Source organism: Carica papaya, chromosome 9, assembly GCF_054855325.1.
Source record: "Carica papaya isolate Zhongbai chromosome 9, ASM5485532v1, whole genome shotgun sequence".
NCBI lineage: Eukaryota > Viridiplantae > Streptophyta > Magnoliopsida > Brassicales > Caricaceae > Carica > Carica papaya.
In genome coordinates, this window is record NC_142317.1 from 1,035,169 (window position 1) to 1,051,308 (window position 16,140).

The 16,140-nt window shown below is 33.8% G+C and overlaps 1 protein-coding gene across 4 annotated transcripts; it reads left to right on the forward strand.

The window, feature by feature from the left end:
* Positions 1 to 4,171: 4,171 nt before the first annotated feature.
* LOC110823965 (uncharacterized) lies at positions 4,172 to 15,889 on the forward strand. Of its 4 annotated transcripts, none has more exons than XM_088210612.1 (12): positions 4,173 to 4,456; positions 6,281 to 6,563; positions 7,657 to 7,845; positions 9,378 to 9,470; positions 9,582 to 9,764; positions 9,845 to 9,947; positions 10,046 to 10,231; positions 10,918 to 12,399; positions 12,511 to 13,280; positions 13,947 to 14,310; positions 14,416 to 14,536; positions 15,425 to 15,889. In XM_088210612.1, exons 2-12 carry the CDS (start codon positions 6,333 to 6,335, stop codon positions 15,432 to 15,434), a joined length of 3,732 nt encoding a protein of 1,243 aa, XP_088066738.1. In that variant the 5' UTR covers positions 4,173 to 4,456; positions 6,281 to 6,332; the 3' UTR covers positions 15,435 to 15,889. The 4 variants fall into 4 exon arrangements, with proteins under 4 accessions (XP_088066736.1, XP_088066738.1, XP_088066737.1 ...); XM_088210611.1 differs by having other exon boundaries at positions 10,918 to 11,592; positions 11,668 to 13,280; XM_088210610.1 differs by having other exon boundaries at positions 4,172 to 4,456; positions 10,918 to 13,280; positions 13,962 to 14,310.
* The last annotated feature ends 251 nt before the right edge of the window (positions 15,890 to 16,140 follow it).

Consider the following 16,140-nt stretch of genomic DNA (forward strand, 5'->3'; position numbering starts at 1 on the left):
AAATACCCAATTACTCATTTTAAAATTATTATTTTTTAAAAAGTAAAATACGAGCATTTATTTCAAAAGTAAATATTAAATGAAATTCTCGTGAGTGTGAATTAAAAGAAACATATTCCAATTCAATTCCGCCATGTTAAAAGGCGCTCATCTTTTCAGCCTGGTTGGGTGGGTGAGACGGTCGATTTAATTTGCTGCAAGTTAGTTGGGAGTTATTTTTATTTTAATTAATAAAAATTGCGTAACATCAAATTTAATATTAAAAATAATTATTATTTTATTTTATTAATCGTATAAAACACGGTATTTTATAAAAATATTAAAATATCGTGTCGCATATAATTAATAAAATAAATATATTAAAAAAATATCTATTTTATCAATAAATTTTGACTTAATAATTATCTTATTTACTATTCATATTTTATTTTAATTTCAAACTCTTATTTATTATAAAATTTATATATTTTTTGACACATTAAATATATATATATTATAAAAAATAATCAAGTAAGACCAATTCTAAACTCTACCTGCTTCTATAAATAATAAACTTAATTTCGCACCAAATAGGTAACAAATTTAAGTTATTCTTAATCTTTTTTAGACGTATCGGAATTATATGTTTTTTAATTACCTAAGTATTTTATTATATTATATACGTTAATTATATTTAGATAAATAAAATTAGATTCGTGTAGATATTAAATACTTTTTATTTTTTATTTTTCGTGTTTCTTTCATAATATCTATTCCGTAATATTATTTAGTACTTTTAAATTATTGTGTAAGGGATGTAAATTTTAACATTTTATTTCGTTTCCGCATTTAAATTAGTATATATTTTATTTTTGATTTATGAAGTCGTTACATGTGTTATTTAATTACCTAAACATTTTATTATATTATATACGTTATTTATATTTACATCAACAAAATAAAATTAACATAACATAAAACTCCGAAAGTAAAAAGGACAAAAAAAAAATGAAAGTGATAAAATTAGATTCGTGTAGGTCCAAATTAGAATTATTTGCAACTTGATACTTAATTTAACGTAACTTATCCCAATTCGATACAATTATTATTATTTTTTTAAAATTAAATTTGATTTGACATTCTAAAATTTACTCGAATCTTAATTATTAACTATAGAAATATAATAATATAAAAAAAATAAAATTATTTCGAATATCGACATAATCGAAAATACCCGAAAAGACGAGTTATTCACATTGTTTTATACGATACACTCGCAATATGTGAAAGTATCAACGTAATTTTATAAATCCATTTGCTCGAGTGCTACATTAACTTTACACTTAAACCAATTATGTATGGTATGGAAATTAGAGAGGGAGAGAGGAGACACGGTGACACGAATGGCCAAAAGAGGTGAAGCAATTTCCAGATAAAACGGCACGGACAAGAGTTACTAGATTCCGACACGTGTCCAGATTTTTACTAAATTAATTTTAACGGTTCAGATTATCCACCTGGCCTTGCCCACGAACCACATTTTTGTGGGTAAGGTGAAAGTGAAAAGTGAACTTGTATGTCTTTCACTTTCGGGACATGTGTCCCTCCCTAAAACCTCTTAGGATGTCCATTTGCACCAATGATATATAAACCAATAGTTCTCTTTAGGGAATAATACACACACACACACACACACGCGTATATGTATATATATACATAACACTTTATTTGAATCTAACATTATTAGTGTGTGTGTGTGTATATATATATATATATATATACATGTAAATACTATTTCAATGGAATGACCATCCAACATTTATTACAAAAATGTAAATGGGTCCATTCATAATCTCTCTAAAGTCTAAAATAATCACACACCCACATATCTTATTTGTATGCGTGTGAATCTATATATACGTGTATATAACGTAATGGGTTGTGTGTGTATATGTATATATTGTAATGGGTGATTAAAATACACAATGCAAATAAGAAAAAAAGCATAGTATAAAATGAATTAGTGAAATGGGGCATCTACACAAAGCACACTAAGCTTCATTTTAAAGCCATATACCTTTTACACGAGATCTAACATAATCGCAAACAGCAAATCAGCTTCCACAAATCTACTTATAATATATTTAATTACATATTACATATATAATAATATGATATTTTCACATCTTTATAATGGGGTACTAATTAATTTGTGATTAAGGAGCACTTAAGACGGCAAAAAGTAGGTGTGGGCTTGGAGACAGCAGTCACCGTAGGAACAGGCAATGAAGAAAAAATAATCTCCATATTTAATATAGTTGGTTGCTTAGGGAATAATTATTATATCACTTATATTATTTTAAACATTAGTTTAAAATTTTAACATAATGTAATTATATTAATTATAAAATATTATTTTCAATTAAATATTTGAAATTAATTGCAGGTTATACCAATTTTATTTTTGAAAAAAAAAAAAATGAGATGATGGAATTTGTTTGGTTTAAGAAAAATGAGTTTCCGAGTACTCGTCCTGTCTGCCATTAACATTGAGCGGCAGCCAATCATAATTTCTATATTCATTACCACTGACATATAAATGGCATATGCATACAATACAATTATATATATATATATTATTATATTATATACTGTACTATTCCACTTAATTGATTTGTACACTTGTTAGATTTTCACTGATACAATCCCTACTAATGCACTTGTTAGATTTTAATGCTTAGTTCCGTACATCTATATATATATATACACACACTATAACATTTGATGTTTTTCCACACACACCCACATATGTATGTATATATATATATATGCTTAGTTCCAGTTCCATAAGATGATAGTTTAAAACAAGGCCTTGAGATAAAAAGCCCATTTACAAAATTAGTTTGGGGAATTAAAATTTTAAAGGCCCAATAGAAATAAACACGTGGCCCAATCCGCTTTCAAAATAATTATAGGCCCGATCCCTTGTGCGTTCGTGATAAAAATTATTATATTATTAGTGTGTATATCATCTAATTACTACGTAATTCAATAAATTTAGTGTTAGGTACGACAAATAAATATATTAATTATGTATTTAAATAAATAGAAAAAAATATTCGTACAATTTAGTTTGAATTTAAACTAGTATTTATGTAAATTAAACGAATAAATCTTTTGATAATTATTCGCGGAACAAATATGATCTCAAATCCAATATTTTATAATTAGTTCGAATTAAAAAAATAACTTTTTCGATAATAAATAGTAATAATGTACTTATAAATTTACCACCACGTATCTTATAATTATGTCAAATCAAATAAATAGTTTTGTTAATAGTGTTTACTTTTTTGTACAAGAAAAATAAGAAATCGGAGTTAAGAGACAATTATGATATTGTCAGCGAAGAATTGTTGGAGATCATTCGTCACTCGAACACGAGAATTGAAGTCCACTGGTAAGGAGAATCCATCATATTTATTTCTTTCGCGATAGACATGTTGGATCATTCGTCACTTGAACATGAGAATTGAGTCCCACTGTTAGAAAAAATCCATCACATTTATTTTTTTTCGGGATAGACGTGTTAGATCATTCGTTACTTGAACATGAGAATTGAGATTTACTGGTAAGGAGAATCCATCATATTTATTTCTTTCGCGATAGACATGTTGGATCATTCGTCACTTGAACATGAGAATTGAGGCCCACTGTTAGAAAAAATCCATCACATTTATTTTCTTTCGGGATAGACGTGTTGGATCATTCGTTACTTGAACATGAGAATTGAGACTTACTGATATAGAGGAGAATCGATTACATTTATTTATTTTTATGATAAAAATATTGGATCATTCGTCACTTGAACATGAGAATTAAGGTCAATCGGCATAGAGAATTCAGTACATTTATTTATTTCGCAATAAATATGTTGGATTTATATATGAAAATTTTGTACTAACCGGATAACAGTTTTATTAAATAATAAAAATTGTAAGTATAAATATATTATTTTTTTAAAAAAAGGTCACTTACCACTAGATATAGTTAAAAGAAAAAAGTATTTATGATATTTTTTTTAAAAAATATTTTATACTTTTATTACCAATATACCATCACCACCATATTTCTAAGCCGTACTAATACGCCGGGAAAGGAAAAAAATATAAAAGGGAAAAACCCCATTTCCACTTCCATAATTTGAAAAAACAAAACAATAAAAAACATCTTTACCGCACAGTGAACCTGGTCATATTCTTTTTCTTCATCTTCATCTTCATCTTCATCTTCTTCGTTTTCTCTCCATCTCCGAAACTTCACCATTTTTCTCTGCAATATCTTTTTCGCGATAACAGCGATAAGCAAAAATTTCCTGCGTTTCGGGAAATATTGGCCGTAAAACGGCGTGGAATTTGTCAAAAGGACGGGGCGTGAACTCGCGTAATTACGAGAGCATTTGATCAACATTAACGAGGTATCGCCCGTACTTGAAAGTTGTACTAGTTTCTTAGTTGCATATGGCGATTTCTTTTTTTCTTTTCATGATTTTGTGAACGTACTTAGCAGATAAGCGTTTGTGGGAATTTGAGCAGATGTTATTTGCTTGTCATTTTCAAGTTGTTGTTAGGTGTTTGGTTGGTGAGCTTGTTAATATTGTTTTTTATAATGTGAATTTTCATGGTAGAGTATGTTTCGGATTACTGGTTTATATAAATTTACTCATTTGGTTGCGAAGAAAATTAAGAGGTAAGAGGATTGTTGTTCTTTTAGCGTTTTATTTGTTTATGTTTATTTGAATGAATGTCGTTCAGCTGTCTAAGGTGAAAGACCGTACTAGTTTTGGTTGAGAATGGTTTATCTTCTGTTTGCTGCAAGGTATTGTAGGGGAATGATGAAGTTAAAGTCTGATTTCACTTGTTATTTTATCATTTATCAACAATAGGACTTGGAAGAACCAAACAGATTTAGTCAAGAAAACTAATTTTTTTAAAATTTTAGACAATGGCTCAATTTTACTTTCTCTTATGTGAAATATTGGTAGAATAATCAATTATCAAAACTTTGGAAGCTCAATATGACAAGAAAAGTATAACAAGTTTACCACCATACAACGAGAAAAATATGTAGGTGATTAATATCTTACAAGTTTAAAGTCAATAATAAGAAAACTTTATCACACATGAACATAAATCTAAGTAGAAAAGTTAATTCTAGTAAGATTATCTTACTGATAGATTATGGTTTGCCACAATGTGACTATGCACTTGCAAAAAGCCTAATTACAGGCGAGAAGCAGGTGAGAAATGAAGAGTATGGTTTTGATAGTTTGAACTCAAGACCTCAACTTTAAGAATTGATTCAGTGACCAGGTAACTGAAAAGTTAAACTGATAAAAACAGGCTCAACTTTACTAATTAGACTTTGGTAGATTACAGATGGATGCTCATAAATGTTGGGAGTTTTGTGTGCTTCTGTCTCTTTTTATATGTTTTGAGGAATTTTTTTCTGTTTCTTTTTTAGTTATTAATGCATGAATATAAGCATCAGAGTATTCATTGTTTCAGTTTTTTATGATACAGCTGTTAATACGAAATATTAATCATTTTTCAATCTGATTGTGCAAATAAGACCTGTAGAAGCTTGGACTTGGTGTCTACCACCAATTAGACTTCAGCATCGATGCTGATTACTTGTTTACGGTTCCTAAGATCTAGTTTTGAGAATTAGGAAATATATCTACAAAATTAAAAATGGAGAAGCTATAATGCAAATGAAACTATTTGTGTGTAATTAATGCTTGTTGTATACATTTTAGAAAATGTTGCCTTAAAGGTGTTTTGCGGTCCTTAGCTGAGAAAACTATGCTATTTGTTTGAACCCTTATACATGTTATGTGGTAGTAAGTAAAGCTAGAATATTGCAATGGAAGAAATACCGAGCAAAGGTTAGGTAGTTAACAAGAATCAAGAATTGTACCTGCTACTTGAATAAATACATGGAGGCTAGCCTGTAATAGGCATGCCATTGGTGAAATGTCCATTGACCCTTTGTTCCTTGGTGAATTCTCTCTCTCTGCCTCCGATTTCTTCTATGCTTCCTGTTCTCTTCTCTTTTCTGAGTTTACTCCTTAACAATACCTCAACTATGCGATTAAGTTTTATTTTCCTTCCTTCTCTATTGGTCTTGTTTTCATGCTGCAAATTAGTAGATAATATGTTATTTTAATTTTTTTTTGTCCAAATGAGGAATCAAGGTAGAGTTCTGGCTGATTGCTGTGTTATTTTCTCCCCTCTATAAGGACTTCAAGCTGGAATTCATTAAGACAGCAGCACGACACAATAGCATATTCCATGGGTGGGCATAAGGGCCGCGCACATTCAGCTGACTTTTTACCTAATGGTCTCTTGTCTAATGAAGTTGCCTCTGTGACTCAAGTTCTTGACCTAGAGAGATGGTCACTAGCCGAAGAGAGAACTGCTGAGCTCATTGCATGCATACAGCCGAATCAGTTTTCTGAGCAGCATAGAAATGCTGTTGCAAATTATGTTCAGAACCTCATTATGAAGTGCTTCCCTTGTCAGGTAATACCTCCCCTCAAAATTTGAATAGTTTTTGGTTCTCTCTCTCTCACCCTCTCACCCTCAAACTCTCTCCAACTTCACTATCAACCCAAGTGAAATTTGTATAGTAATTTTCACTTGAAATAATATCATATGTATTTATTCATCATGGGTATAAAAAGTAGGCTATTTACTGAGTAGACTAATGATTACCACAGGACGTTGTCAGTATGTTATCATGACACATATGGAAATTTATATCGTCCAGTTATGTAAGCTTTTTGTAAAGTATGCCATGTAAGTTACCTTGTAAAAGAGTGCCATTCATCGTTACGCAGGGTATTCTTAATAGTTTACTTGTATATACAGATTCGACAAGCAACATGAACATTAAGATCATGTTTATTTGTAGGTAACTGTTTTTTTTCTTAATTCATATACATAAGTAAAAAACATTTATAACTGTTTGAAAATGACAGTGGAAGGATGGTATGAGTTTGAAAAGAATAAAGAGTTATTTTCAAATAACCCATACATATTTTCATAATCATTTTTCAAAATGTGCATTCATGTTCAACGACTATATATTTTAACATAAACCCTATATAAATTTAAAAATTAAAACTCAAAATAATTATCTACAACTAAGCAAGGCATTATCTTGAATATGTTTTTTTTTTTTATCTATTTGGACATCTCAAAATTTTATATAATCATAATATTTTTGCTGATAGACCAAGGATTATTGTCCCATCATAAGTGAATATACAGAGTGATTTCAAGTTCTCATGACTCGAGTGAAAGCTGAAGACAAGAAAACCCTTGTACCAGTTGAGAGGGACATGGGCATGCGAAAAGTAAACAGTAGATAATGTTCCCAAAGTAAAGTCATGAACCAAGCAGGATGAGAATGCTTAACAATAGTTTTCACTGTGGTTCCCTTGTATGTGGAAACATTTTTAATTGTCTATATATGCAATCTCTTAGGCTGACTGAATTTTCTTGGCATGGGAATAGCTTCTTTCTGCATCTTTCTTCACATGGCCCAGTTGGAGTTATAGAAAAATTTCTGGTCATGTTTAGCTATTCTAATCTGACCCTTTCTGCTCTACAGGTGTTCACCTTTGGCTCTGTACCTCTAAAAACTTACCTGCCAGATGGGGATATTGATTTAACAGCATTCACTGAGAATCAAAGTTTGAAAGACAGTTGGGTCAAAGAGGTACTAAATATTTTAGAGAGTGAAGAGAAGAATGAAAATGCTGAATTCCATGTGAAAGAGGTCCACTACATCCAAGCCGAGGTTAAGTCCTTCTGCATGTCTATTTTTTTCTCTTTTCCCCTACTGAATGTGTTAATCTCCTGCTTTGCTAATAATAGTAAGTACCATGACAAATAGGATTAGTGGGGCAATTAATTGATTTCCTGCATTGTCCAAGTGCACGATTTTCTTGCTGGTCCACCTTTTTTCAATTATTAATGGTTTTTATGTCTTCTGGGCTTGCTAACCAGGTGCAAGGACTCGCTTCACCGTCTTTACTTTAAAATATAGGGCAAACCTTGGATAGTCATTCATTTTTGGATTTTCCTTTTGTTTGTCCACTGAATATCTGTAAATCTGTCTCTATGCTTTCCTAATTCCTTGTCCAGCTGTGATTGCTTTAGGATTTTCCCTTTTAAAGAAACAAAAGAACTTGCTTATTGTTTAAGTGTTTTTACCCTTTCCCTACCTATTAATTTTCAGGTGAAAGCAATAATATCTGGAGGATATATTGACTAGAATTTACATCTAATCACTCTATTCAGCTGCACTTGTGTGTTAAGCATGACACTATTGAATTTCCGCCGTGGATCTTGTTCAGCTGTCATTTGTTTAATTAATTTCTTTCTTTTTTTTAGTCTTTTGAAATTACAAAAATAACATGCGGCAGTCCTTGTGTGTCCTGCTGGCAGTCCTTGTGTATTTTTTCTATTACTTTTCCAAATGCCATTTCTTTAAGGTTTTTCTCTTTCTTTTTTTTTAAATGAAAGTTTCTTTGATCTTCCGGTCTTTTTATCTTTTCCTAACCTATGAGTTTGTAGGTGAAGATCATAGCTGATAGAAAATTTCATCTAGAACTTGCCACTAACTATTCAACCTAGGGCCTTCTATAATAAGGGAAAAGCCTTCCCATTTCCGTCAAATGACTCGGCCTCCCCTGGCTCTTCCACTGTCCGAGCTCCCTTTCCTCCCTATGCTATGCTCCCCCGGCGCAGGCCTACCATGCTTCGTGCCTGCAGCGTTTTTGCCAGACGGTCTTTGCCAGTAGTGCCATCCTCTCCGCTGGCTGTATGGGCGGGTTGTCCCTCGATGATTTAAGCATGATACTATGGGGTTTCTTGGCTGTATTGTTCCAGTAATAGGTAGATTAATGGAACAGTTAGTGGATAAGGACAAATAAAGAGATATATATATATATATATATATGTATATATATATATGGTTCAGTGACTGTGCCTATTTCCATGGGAGGGATGAATCTTTGATTCACTGTAAAAATATTTAGGAATTTATATACGAGATCTTGCTACATGAAAAAACCCAAATTTACAGGTATCTTGATGTGGTGAAATCAAGACACATCTTAACATGAATATTGTTTAACTGCTGTCTCTTTTGTTAGTGCCTGTTGTGTTCATCTATGGCGTATACATAAACATTATGTAACTGTATACATGTGTGACACAGCATGTCCATCTCTATCTTTACCTAATTTTTGTTCCAATGCCACTTTTTATTAATCAGTGCAAGTTTCCTTAATGTTTGATTTACCCCTTACCCATTTCTATTTTCAGGTGAAAATAATAAAGTGTCTGGTAGAAAATATTGTTGTGGACATATCGTTCAACCAGCTTGGTGGTCTATGCACTCTTTGCTTCCTTGAGGAGGTGAAATTCTGAAAATAAGTTGCTCATTACTCACTGGTCTTTTGGGTCAAATATTGATAGAGTTCCGCCCCCTGGTAGAGCTTTAACTAACAAATTCTTCTCATCTTCTAGGTTGACAATCTGATAAGTAAAAATCATCTATTCAAGCGTAGCATTATCTTGATTAAAGCATGGTGTTATTATGAGAGTCGTATCTTGGGTGCTCATCATGGCCTTATTTCAACTTATGCACTGGAGACTTTGGTCTTGTACATATTTCATGTTTTCAACAATTCCTTTGCTGGACCACTTGAGGTGAAAAGTTATATTTTTTCCATTGATGTAACAATTACTTGTTTTGCATTCCTTGCTAAAGAGTTTTGGCAAACCTGCAGGTACTTCATCGTTTTTTAGAATTTTTCAGTAAATTTGATTGGGATAACTTTTGTGTAAGTCTCTCGGGCCCAGTGCCCATTAGTTCCCTTCCTGATATGACTGGTATGTGTAGATCCAAGTAGTCAGATTCATGTTATCTTCCACTTGAACTTTATCTATATATGTGCAATTCTGGGTCTGAATGTTTAAATGTATTCCAGCTGACTCTCCAAGAAAGGATGACGGAGAGATACTACTTAGCAAAATGTTTCTTGATGCATGTAGTTCTGTTTATTCTGTTTTGCCCGGTGGCCAAGAAAATATGGAACAGTCATTCATTTGTAAACATTTCAATGTCATTGATCCCTTGCGTACAAACAATAATCTCGGTCGCAGTGTCAGTAAAGGTAACGCCATTGTAAACTCAAGATAAAATGATTATGTTTGAGCAGATTCAGTTGTTTGTGTCAATTTTTTTTGCATTGGTTTATGTTTGTAGCCACGTTTTTGTCAATTGTAATGTGATATTGTGCAAGCCTAGAGAGATAAGCCTATGCTGATTGTTCTTGTTGTTCAACTAGCTCCAATGGTTGGTACTGATTTGTTGCCACTTTCTTCTCTTCTTTATATGTTTGAAAATTTATATCAGTTATGGAATATTGTATGGTAAATTTCACGACAAAATAACTTATCAAATCCAACATCAGAAGAGTAAAAGCAATGAATGTCATTCTTTTGCATCCTGACTCATTGAAATACCATTTCTCTTATACTTTTATGGGTGAACTGTACAGTTTATTTCTTATATTTCAGTAACTATACACAGTTTATGAGTTAGAGATTTTAAGATGTCTCTAGTAGTGTGAGGTGATTTATGTTTTAGTGACTATAAGTGTTTCCTGGTTAGTGAAGTTGCACTTGGATGCAAGCATTCAATCACAGGCTCATTCTTAGCATGCATATGGTGCCCGTAACTGGATATCCATTCTTATGTTGACTGAAAATTATTGTTGGTGCAGTTGTATCTGTTTATTTTGGTGCCAAAGTTTTCAAAATAAATTGTCTCGATTCTTTACCTCTAAGTTCCTTTCAGGTAACTTCTATAGGATTCGTAGTGCTTTTGCTTTTGGAGCCCGTCGGCTGGCAAAGTTACTTGATTGCCCAAAAGAAAATTTAATTGCTGAAATCAACCAGTTTTTCATGAACACATTGGACCGACATGGAAATGGTCATCGTCCTGATGTTCCTGATATCTATAATATGCAGTTGGTGTATTTTGATGAGCCTGATGGGTCTGAAAGTTTTAGAAACCATTTGAGCAATAAACACGGGAAAGAAAATTCTAATTGTCTTGAATCTGTGGTGGAGGTGACTCGAGTATCTCACAGATCAAATGTTTCTCCATTCCTGCATGATGATGCCTCCTTTAAACAGCTGTCTAGGCCGGATCATGTTTCTGGTGTTTCTCATACTGAGACTCAGAAGACTAATGCTGGCTTAAATGGTTCCATCACCGCTGATAAGAGGCAGCAGAAGTTACAGAATGATTCTAATGGGACTGGAAATACCCATAAAGGTAAAGGTTCTAGACCAGGCTTCTCAAGGAATGAACAACATGCCATATTTCATCTTGCAAGGACACAGTCTAGTCCAGACCTGTCATTAAATGAAGCTCCATATAAAGGAAGGCATGATAGGGTTGTCACTCCAGGAATCTCAGATAACAGCAGGAGAAGGGATAGGGGCCCTGAACTTTTGGACAATCATGGTACAAGATTTTCAACTAAAAACTCACCATCATCATTGTCAGGTGCTAGTGTTAATTACCATCATTCTGTTGCAGAGACCATGCAAATGCATCAGGAAGAGCAAGATTTGGTCAACATGAAAGCTTTCAGGAGCTATAATTCAACTGGGCAGGTTCCGGTGTCTGTGAATGTAACTTCTGTTCTTCCATGTCATTCAAATCCACTTTCTGTATCAGTTGGATATACTCAGAAAAACCTTGCTGCTATGATGCCCGCAGACATTCTTTCTTTTGAGTCCAATTGGGACCGAAATATGCATTATTCTCAAGGTTTAATGCATCTGCCAGTATGCCAATATCTTCCAAGCGTTGGGGTAGCCTCAGATCAAGAAGAAATGGATGGGCTGGTTGATGGTAGTTTGTTATCAACGGAGCCGAATCAAGTGGGTGGTCATAATGGCTTCTGGTCTGCACAGAGTGTGATGTCTGTGAGAAGTGGTGAGTGTAGTAGTAAACCTCTCCAAGCTCAATCTTTGGAGGACAGACAGCAGTTCGCTTCAGCAAATTCTAACCTTTCGCAATCATCTCAGGTAAGCGGCTCTAATCATTTTACACTGAAAAGTCATGAAGTGATTCCTGAAGAGAGAGGATTCACTGGGGAATATTATGGCGAACAGTCACAGTTTCAAAGTATTGGAGAAAATGACTTATATTCTACATCCAAGTCAAGGAGCACATCCACCTCAGAGTCTACTTCCTCAAGAAACGAATTGTCTTCTGAAAATTACTGGGATGGATCACCTTTGGGAATGTCCAAGCCAGTAGCAGGTAAATGGCAAAAGAAACTGGTTACTTCAGATCCTTCTGTTTTATATGGATTAGGTAATAATGGTTCCCAAAATGGGTTTGAATCAGCTGATATTGGCTCTTCTCATGCAGATGACCACATAAGAGATTGGATTCCACTTTCAACAGTGGATACTGATGTGGATGAAAGGTTAATTTCTGAAGCTACTACTCCACATTTTCAGACTCACCCTACACATGTTTATAAATCAGCACTAATGAGGGGATCAAATTCAATTTTCCCAGTTGCTCCAGTGCTTGTAGGTTCTGAATCATGGCAGAGAACTGTTGGTAACCATGGGATTTTACCATTTGCATTTTGTCCCGCTGGGCTACCAGTCACTTTTGTAACCATGCTTCCTGCATACAATCTAACTGAGATAGAAGCTTCAAGTAATCATTCTGAAAGGGGAGGTGAGTTTAAGAATCAGCAAAATGGACTACTGGATCATTTGAATTCAGTCAAAAATCTTGATCATCCAGAAGCTCTTAATACTGGTACAACTATTCAGAATGTTGCAACTACGGAGGGCTTTGGCAATTTCAAGACTGACATGCTAAATAGTGATTTTGCCAACCATTGGCAGAATTTACAGTATGGGCGTTTTTGCCAGAATGCTCAACAACAGTGGCCCTCACTTTATCCGTCTTTTTTTGGACAACCTGTCTACTTACAGGGATATTTTCCTGGGGATCGTCCTGAAAGACCTAGGAACAGGAACCTCTTCACTACGCTTATGACTTATAATTCTCCCTTCATTCCCATGTCACCACTAAAGCCAGATTCTAATGGTCCTTATCAACATTATGCTGATGAAATTCATACATATCGAGCTGGCACTGAAATGTATCTGCCTAATCCTGTAAGATTATTTGCGTCAAATCACTTGTGGATTATTTTATTTGTCTTTAGAATGAGCTTTTCATTTTAACTATAGTACTTGCATGTTGAGTGGTGCATGTAGGTTAATGCTTGCTCCCAAGTCACTTATCCCTTTGTTATGTGCTTTCTATTTTGCTATAGAGCTAAGTGTAACAAATGTTAGTTAAGTATTACTGAAGTAATGATGCATTAAGGATGAAGTTAGAATAAGAAAAAAAAAAAAAAGAATCAGTGTGCCTACTGCTTATGTGAATCAATTGATATGATACATAAAGCTGGATTTCCAGTAATATTTCTTTACTATGTCAGGTTCCAAATGTTGCAAGTACAGTCTCTAACTTACTACTGACGTGACCTTGGGATAGTGCATTAGGTTCTGAAGTACTTAAAATCCGTTTGCGGGGGCTTGGACATTTTTAGGCTACTTGAATGTCTATTTTGGTAATATACATAATTGAAAAGTGTGAAACTTTTACTGGCTAGATGCTGTGAATTATTTCTGTAGAGTGTTGTGGCCTTTTGTTTGGTTGTATATTTATGGTTGATTAAAATTAATTTAACCTGGCTTCTAGATAAGACTTTGGCATGCTGATGTCTGTAACAGTGTAGGTAATTTTGTTTGATTTACAATTCTTTTATCCTGCAGAAATTTTCTTTTCAGAACAGGGAATCCACAAATAGCAGGCACTACAGGGGCAATTACAACTACCCTAAGAAGGATTTCAGTATTGATGGGGAAGGGAGGTGGAACATGAACTCCAAGCCACAATACACTGGTCGTGGCCAAGGTCTCAACCGAGTTGATAAACCTAACATGAGGACTGATAGGGGACCAAACAGTAGGCGGTCTAATAGGCAGAATTGGGGTTCACGCAAGCGTGATTCATTTCCATCAAGCTATTACCAGAATGGTTCTATTGGTCCCTCAAACTATATAAACAGCAGTTATTCGAATGTGGCTGACGGCATGTACCCTCTGCCAGTTTATCCCAATGGCCTGTATCCATCTGGTACAACCTTGCTATCTAGCCGTTCTATTTATATCATCAAGACATGGATTTTAATTCTTCTTCTAAGCAGTTTGATTTTGGCCCACTTGGTCTGTGCATTTTCAGGTGTAGACGAGGCATCACATGTTGATGAAAGTTCACCAGGGAGTGTCAATGAACAAGGATGTTACCAAGGAGATTCTGGACATTCTTCCCCAGATCTATCCTCCTCACCCAAGCTCCCAAGGTGATTGCTCTTTTCCTCAACATACAAGATGAATTAAAATGTCTGAGGTATTAATATGCCCTTCAAGAGATTTTCCATAGGAGATGCTTGCAGGCTTACTAGCCTGCTTCTGGTTTTTTACTTAATTTGGTCATTAATCAAGCACAATCCAATTTACTAATTTGACTTCACTCCAAGACCAGTGGGAAACTAGGTGATTTGATATAGTAATTAAGATGCTACTTGAGTAAGTGTATGACCAAGCTTTATGAAGATTAACAATAAACAAAGGGCATATTTAGAATAAATTTAAAAATTTTGTGGAATTTATTTGTAAATTCAAATTCAACGTAGCTATTATAGATGTAATTGTATTAAAAGGCTACATAATTAACCTCATATGGATTTTCAGGGGAAATTATATAAATAAACTCTAAATTCCATCTATTTTCACAGACTCAGGTATTTGCTGTATAAATTTCAAGTTAAATTCGTTATAAAGTTACTTCTTATCAGTTTAAGAGAACCTTTCACACTCTTCTTATTGAAGTAAGTATGAATTCACAGTTGAGTTGTAGAAAATTTATAAATTTATCATAAACAGAGAAAAGATATTTATGGAATTCTCTTGGTTGTTCCCGAACTGTTACTCCTATCGGGTTTCTAAGGACAACATAAGTAGGGTTAGGTTGCATATTGAATATTTTCTAGTCTTCCATTTTTCAGGTACAACTTACCTGGTAGCAATAAGAATTACTGGCATTATTCTGGCATTTTATTTTGACGACTGATGTGCATGCACCTTAAACATGTGGATTTAATTTTTTTTGGGTCATTTCTACAGATTTTCCGTCTGACTTGCTAATTTTCTGGGATGTCTCTGATGCTTTTTACTCGTCATTTTGACAGTGTGGGTTGAGTGTTCTGCTGCATTATCGGGCGAGTAAGACACACAAGATGTCAGTAACCTTGCGAGTAAATCCTCCCAACTTGCTTTCTTTAGGAAGAATTTTTGATCTTCTGCGGGGATGCTCTTTTCATCCCCTTCGATACACAGGTAAAAGGGTCATCTTACTCCACAGTCATGGCTCATGAATGTACATTAAAAATATGATGTCTCTTTTTGTGAACTATATAGAAAAATCGTCTGTTCATTCCTTAGGTGGTAAAAATAGTCACCTTACACCAGCCTTGTTGATGGATGTACATTAAAAATTTATATCCCATTTTGTTAACTACAGAAGGATGCGTTTAGTTGGGAAAGGCGTTTTTACCGGAGAAAAATGTAGAAAGTCTTCCGTAGCTTATGGTCCGTTATCTTTCTTATTTTTCACCTTTCTCAGATGAAGAATACAGGGTATAGTTAGGAGATTACTTGTGTTGTATGCCTTGTGTAGTATTAGTTCTCTTGATGGAATATATATATATATATATATGATGCATTAGGTCTTACTGTATTATTATCAGAAAAAACCGTGAAAGTCTTTTACATACAAATTTACCAGACCGTCTTTCAAAAGAGAATGCAATTTCATTGTTCTCATATGATCATCTACTACTAAAAACTTATTGCTTAAAGCTGTATTAATGTGGTTTTTTTTAGTGTATGTTTTGAATTAAAATTG

Coding starts and splice junctions, on each gene's coding strand:
- LOC110823965 (XM_088210609.1), top strand. CDS start 6,333: ATGGGTGGGCATAAGGGCCGCGCACATTCAGCTGACTTTTTACCTAAT. Junction 7,846..9,377: donor TCCACTACATCCAAGCCGAG/GTTAAGTCCTTC, acceptor TTCTATTTTCAG/GTGAAAATAATAAAGTGTCT. Junction 10,232..10,917: donor CGGTCGCAGTGTCAGTAAAG/GTAACGCCATTG, acceptor AGTTCCTTTCAG/GTAACTTCTATAGGATTCGT.